This window comes from Opisthorchis viverrini (genome assembly GCF_000715545.1).
Source record: "Opisthorchis viverrini unplaced genomic scaffold opera_v5_33, whole genome shotgun sequence".
In the NCBI taxonomy this organism is placed as follows: Eukaryota; Metazoa; Platyhelminthes; class Trematoda; order Opisthorchiida; family Opisthorchiidae; genus Opisthorchis; species Opisthorchis viverrini.
The window spans coordinates 1,688,489-1,695,716 of NW_008751689.1; the positions used below are offsets into that span (position 1 = coordinate 1,688,489).

General features: G+C 42.3%; 1 protein-coding gene across 1 annotated transcript; it reads right to left on the reverse strand.

Annotated features, from left to right (window-relative positions):
• On the reverse strand, positions 1 to 979 carry T265_02635 (hypothetical protein; the record flags this gene model as incomplete). Its single annotated transcript, XM_009166933.1, has 2 exons — positions 1 to 194; positions 769 to 979. The coding sequence occupies 2 exons, from the start codon at positions 977 to 979 to the stop codon at positions 1 to 3; spliced, it is 405 nt and encodes a 134-aa protein (XP_009165197.1).
• Between the last annotated feature and the right edge of the window lie 6,249 nt (positions 980 to 7,228).

Genomic DNA, 7,228 nt, shown 5'->3' on the forward strand with positions numbered 1-7,228 from the left:
TTACAAGCAAGCGAAATAATAGCAGTTGCTGTTACAACACTGTTGATGATCGACACAGAAGTTGCCTGAACTTAGGCATCCTTCACAACGCCCATAGATTGGACCCTGTAGTTCACATACCAGCCCATCACAGCAGTTGTTGAGTGGAGTCCAAACACAGAGGGAGCCAACGCTTGAGCAGCTCTCATGGGAAGCTGGAAACAAATGAAACGTGTTAAATAAATAGGCAGATCACGATGTAACTATTTGAAACATTGGGTGTACATCTGATTATGCACTTGTTTTGTTCACTTATGGCGGACAGCAACTGGAGCCATACCTGTAACATCTTCCAGTCGTTGTTTCCTGACATTAATTTCCCCACAATTTGACGTGCGCATCAACGTCTCAAATTCTCTCGCTCAACGTAAATTACTTGTCTCTATGGTGTTGATTTCGTACATCAACACTAGTTGATATAGCATAATTTACTGGCTCGTGAAAGGTTGTTCTACTGATTGTTCTGAGTTAATTTTCAGTAGGTATCTCTTAAATGTGATTACTAAGTGATCAATGCACTTCCCATCGGTCTACATCCGGCAAATGTTCCCTTTGTCTATCCCGAAACAACCATTTGATTGGGCGAATCAACACTTCATCCGCTCTTTAAGTATTCGGAAAAAGAGTTGAGCCGGGTTGATGACTTCTTGTTTATTAGACGCTGTGTTATGCAAAAAAAAAACAGACAAACAGGAGTGCCTCAAACACAGTGATTAAACACGCAACTACCGTCACAACACTCGTCACCGTTCAAACACATGGTTCCTTTCGAGAAACACGGGACGCATACACCGACAAAAGGGTAAACTAGTGAACAAACGGTCGAATGACAGCATTTGTAGAACACTGTTCTCGAACACGCTTCGCCCAACAAGGCACACGATGCTGAAAAGGTCATGTGTAAAAGAAGTGCAATGAACCATGGGAAAGTCATGGACATAGTAGTGAAAATTGTAGTTTTGTTTTGTTCGTGAAGCTTTAACCAGCTAGACGCAAACGAGAGCACCGCGCGCTCTTACGTTCGGATCACGAAGCAACGGATCGTTTAAACCGATAATCGAGCCCAATTAAAAACTACCGATTGTTTACCAAACTCTTCTGAAACGATAATCCAGTGAACTATCATGTCATGGCGGCAAGGCATGCCTGCTCGCACCCAAGTCAGTCATAAAAAGACTGATCGCTTTCGGTCTAGCGTTAAAATTTTGGAGTTGCTTGCCTTCTGCTGCACATGTTTACAGTTTTTAGAAGTGGTTTAATGTGTACTTGGGTGGAAGCTGTCTCGCGTGATTAATAGTGGACTTCTTCGAAAAAACCTTAAAATTCCAGTGCTCATAAAGCATGTCTTTGCGCGATCCCACGAGTTTCCAGTTTATTCGATAATCAACCGCCTAGACGGAAACACTGCTAACATTCCACAGTGGACTCGATATCTCCAACGAGTGTAGTCATTAGTTGTGGGTGGCTGCCGAATTTGTAGAGTTCAAATCACACTCGCGTGAATAGCCGCCCTCCTGTCCTGGTGCAGTTATTCAGATTAGTCCATACCAAAGATGCCAGCACTGGACTCGAGTTCCTCCCTTTATTAAAGCTCAGTGGTGTACATCCTTGACCGTGCCAGAATTCGAACTCTGGAAATCTGACATGTGAGGCGAGCTAGTTACCACTGCTCCACTAGCGTATGTGGACGTGTATGAATTTTTACGTCTGGACAGACGAACGTATTCATCCTTGGCCGATGCGATTGGTTAACACAACGCCTCAGTCATGTTTCTGAGACGATCATACTTTGAAGGGCCTGATTTTTACAATATCAATGCCCCACTTATAAGTGTATAACAGAATGGAAAAGTAGGCCACATATTATAAGTTAGAAAACGGGTTTTGGACTAAATAAATCTCTCCGATCATTGGTTTTAGCGCGTTAAGGCAACAGTAACTTATCTGGATCCCGAGATATTTAATATAGCAGCAATCAATCGCACGGCCTCAAGTATCCATACGTAAATTAAAATTGAAAATATGAATAATTGAACCACATGATTTGGCATACAGTTCTTATTTGTAAAGTGTTGTGGACACATGGATTACGAGGTTATCTGCGAACCCGAAATCAGGATCACAGACCGATTAATCGATACGTTGAAAAAAAACATTTTTGGGATAGCGAAAGATAAGACCACATCTAGTACTAGCAGGATAGTACTCTTGTGAATTCAAAGTAAACCAATTTCTTAAACTGAGCTTGCATTGTGTAAGTAAGCCTATGCAGAAAAGCTCAGAACCACCATACAGATATTTCATCCTTGTTTGAATAATCAGTAATCCGTAACTCACGCATCTTAAGTTAGGTTCGAACCGGTGACCTCCTTGTTAGTAGTTGAACATTCTATCGTTCGTCTCATTAAAGTTCATACTCATTAAAGTACGAATGAAGCTACATCCTGTCCAAGTTAACATCGCTTTTAATCAGCTGCTGTTGGCCAAACGGTGTGATTTTCAGCTACTAACAGAAGTCACGGTTTCGAATCCGCCTGGAAATCTGTATGATGCACACTAATGACTATCCACACGAGGAGGAAAAGTTGTAGGGTGCTTCTGGGCTTCTCATCATAAATTTCCTTCACCTACAGAACGAAAGTTCAGTTGAACTTTCCGTATATAACCATCGCTTATAAAGCACGATTAGTTTGGGCAACACTATAGCCCACAGTGTGATTAAATATAATCTGGTCCTTGACCGTCCAGATATTTGAAGTATTGCCCACTGTTGGGCATTAGTGTTCAGATCAACAGTAAACTTTTTGAGCGGGAACTCATTCACAGCAAACGAACAAGACTAAGTTGGTTAGACTGCCGGTCCAAAATGTCGGAGAACTCTCTACCTTGCAACGACTTATTCATCTACTGATCAGGCCGTAACTGGAACACTGGTCATGAAACTCAGTTATCTTCGCCTTTAGTAGGTGATGCGCATCAGCACTGTGAGTTTTTGGTCGAATTAGGTTATAGGTCGGGTCACTTATTATTTCAAATTTGAGTACTTATTCTCAATCATACTCAGTCTACGTAGCCGATCTATTTTTAAGGCTAGGTGTGCAGGAAGACATGTTTGTGAATTGGCGATCGCATGTTAGGTAACTTTGGGGTAGTAAGATGTGAACCCCGCACTGGGATACATCATTTGTTTGTGGCAGTGGAAAACTTGCCAATCGATGTGCTCCTGCGTCATAACTGGCTATTAGAGCGTAGCGTTCACAGACCTTATACTAATGGAAGACGGCCATTCTATTCCTCATCCCGTAACACTTACATCAGATGTATACTCCAAATTGTTTCTAGCTATGATCTTCAATCTGGAGTTGCGATATCTGTTTTCACCCTCACAGAAAGAGGTGACGTTGCCTTTCCATAGTATTTCTCTCGTAATTAAGAAGTTCATTAGATATAAATACTGACGGCCTGGAATTTTCTCGGTCTAGGAAGGAGTTGAATCAATGAGCGGTAAATTAAAACATTCCCAAGGATAGTTGGAGCAAACTTACCACCAAATGCACTGAGTGGGGAACAGTAAAGCAGCGGAATAATGGTGAAGACCAGTAGTATCACTCCTATCCACATGATTTCAGTGAACGCTGAATGACTCGCCGAGTCGAACTGGTCTTATTAGTTTCAGATGCTCTGTGTTCAGCCAATGGGTGGCCCATTTTGTACGACTACCTCCACAAATTGATTAAACAAATGCACTGAAGCTCGTGAAACACATTTTATGTTACATTTCGGGTTAAAAAAAATTCCGCCAGATTTAATCAGGAGGCACTGTTGCAGTTTGTACATAGTTAAAAAACGGAGGATGTATTCATTTGAAGGACCAACTTTTTTCCTTTGTCGAAACAATCAAATTTCTTAGTTCACTGCCAATCTCACTCACCACTCTGACAAAGATGTACTTATTTGATACGGGAATGCTGCTAATGGGTTCTGCATCAAGCTAACGGAAACTAGTTAGTGAGTTGAAATTTTTTCTGAGCCACCGAGCTGCATGGTTTCTGACTGAATGGTTGTATTTTGGTTTCGCAGCCTTTGTGAGAGTATCATGCAAATGCGGAAACATCACTGCCCGCTTAATGTATCTGCTTAGGTCCTAACAGACTCTCTGACAAATTCAAGGAGAGTTTCTACGACTATTTGAGGGACAGGCTAAGAGCTCCAACATTAGTGTAGTTTATGAAGATTTAAATACGCAAGTAGGTAGAAGTAGCGCTGCTGAGGTTCACTTGGGTACTTGCCTTTGACTAGAATAAAGACGAGCGAACAAAGGCGAATGGCCGCTGCAGTTATGTGCTGACCGCAGACTGTTTCTGTGCAGTGCGAAGTTCCGCCAAGGCCAGAGCCACTTGGCCGCATGGTTCTCCCCGCACGAGAGCCAAAATGCTTCACAGAGAGGTTGATAGCCCTAAGCTATAGATGGTGTGGGTCAATTACCGGTTGTCCCTCTTTTGTGGAGTCAGACTGCACGCTCATTCAATGCAAATGACCCGCCCTGTGTTTTCCCAGAAACGATAAACGAAATGGTGGCTAACTGATGTCACGCTGTCAATTTTTTTCAGGGTTTTCTGATGGAGTGTTGGAGGTGTTATGGTAGGCCTATATCCACATCCCTGTCCCACTTTTCCTTTTTCCCTCTGGAGGTTTTACTCAGATAATGTGCGGTAGTGGATCGCCAGTGTTTTTATGATGACGGTAATGACAACGATCAACTCACTGTTTATGTCAGAGATTGATTACCTCAGTCCCCGGGGGTCTACGCGTAAGTGGTGAACTAAAAAGCAGGGTGGGACTGTTCGTAGACTGTCTCGAGATTTTAAAGATCCATCCTATACTACTTACTTCGCGTCACAGTTTATGCGTTATCGTCTCTCACAAACCTGCATTAGTTATTGCCTTATTTATCGTGCATAGAGTAACATTGCTAACGTTGCCCGTCCTTTATAATTATAAAGTATATTTCTATTCTCAGGGAATCAGTTGAGCAATCTTAACTAGGTTCAACTAAGTCTATTTACCCCTAAAGGCAGTGATCACCGTTGGACTATTGACCTTTGTTCTGCGCAGTTAACATTGTACTTATACGGTAAAATAAGAGGAGTGAATGCACAAGCGTCTATCGCACTTGTGTTCAGTTGCCGAACCAAAAGATCGACCCCTTAGGTTTGAAGTGGAGAGAGTTGTGAGGGTTACTCATCTATTCGGCCTCCTAAATTTGGCTTCTTTATGTGTGTGTGTAACATCCTTCTAGGACTACCATTAGCATAGTTCTTAGATTATGAGCCTGCAAAGAGCTTGCAGTCACATACATCTGACATGCAAGTCCGCTCAAAGTGTGATTCAACGTTTTAGTGACTTATAAGGCCGACCATTACATTACTGTCTGTCATAGTTGACACCCTTCAGAAAGACTGTTCTCTATCGTGTTATCTTTTCATCAAATACAACAATTTCGAAAGCATCGATCCCGATATCCTCATCTCTGTAAGTGAGCTAATCCTGATCTGTTTGGCTGGAAGCCGCTTGCGTTCAGAATTCTCTTTTTGTTCCATCTCTTCAGCACTCTCGTGAAGTCGGTCACAAACGGCTTTTTTTACTACTGGTATGTTGGTTCACTTGATGATGATTGCTATTACTAATATTCTAGAACATATCCACTTTCACTGCAGTAGGTCATGGCAGTCGTCCGGCTAACGACTCTTAAAGTTGAGTGTAAATGAATGGTCCGACCGTCTGCGGATGCGAACTTCCATTCTAGCGGTATTCTTTCCCATGACAATCACCTCCTCTGGACGGATGAAGATAGCCCTATTCGACCTTACGCTCTCGTTGAATTGTCACACTCTAGCCAAAGCCTGTTGTTTTGGTTGCCCTAAATTCTCTACGAATAAATGGCAAAAGACACTACTAACTTTCACTAATAAAACGTAAATTAGACTTAATATGATGATCTGGCCACATTAGATGCAGTCTGCTTGGGCGTTTTTCGCTTTGCATGAAATTTCAGTATATAGACAGAGGCTTCCTACTGCACCTGTCAAACGAGGACGAATCAACTCTGATAGGTGGAATTATTCCCGTAATATTTAGGTGCCTCTGTAGTGACCTGATATGAACCGATTCACACCACAGGAATGTCCAGTAAGACTAACCTTTCGAGAACGAACAAGTTTGTTCAAATTTTCGACTCATCGCCACCACTGGGGCTGGACGACAGATGGCTTACATAATTTCTACGGCAGATGGATGAATTTCGAAGTGTGCCATTTGAAAGTAACACTGACTTATCAGCTATTACGATGATAATAATAAAGACTCTAGAAAATCTGCCTGGGTGCGAAAAATAACCAAAGAAGTCATTGTACATGCATGTCCATTCATTTGTTATTTGATTCACAGACCACGCTGAATAGTGATTTGTAGTCATTAGGCTGAAATTATACCACAAACTGATTAGACTGAATACCGATTGAAACATTAGATCATAATTTTTGAAAGGCTGAAGCCCGACAGATGACTGGCATGTCCGGCTATACGATTCGAGAATGTGTTTTAAGTGTCTGGGACCTAGAGTTAATTTTCATTCAGATGATACAACTTATTAGATCGAAGAAAAGCAATGGCTCGTCTACAGTTTGGTTCGGCTGTCCTCCTGGCTCCGCAGATAGGCTTAGTCCCATAACTTCGATCGACCCCGTCTCCTACTTGAACACCAAGTGAGTTCCCCGTTGGCACTAGTTGCATTTTCAACTGAGTGTTTATCGCCATGTGTTGAACCTATTATACTTTACGGCTGTGACCCGTTACCTGTGTATTGTATTGGAAACGGAACCCTGGTCTACAGTCAACACAAAGCAAAGTACAGTTTGGATCATTCGTAGCGTCGTTCGAAAAGGGATATTTTGCTTTGATGTCCGTTTGGAAAGGCAGCCATTGCAGAGAATGTAACTACGTGTAACTTTACACTACAGTGACCAAGGACTGTTTTGCCTGTGTTCCTACACTACCAGTGTATCGGTTACTGGCCCCAAGCTCACGAACGCCCCTGTACTTTGCTGGCTTAATCTCACTGACAAATGATTTGAAACGACAAGCAGCCTTATTGCCACTGAACCCTCTCTTCACATACATCATCAGTATG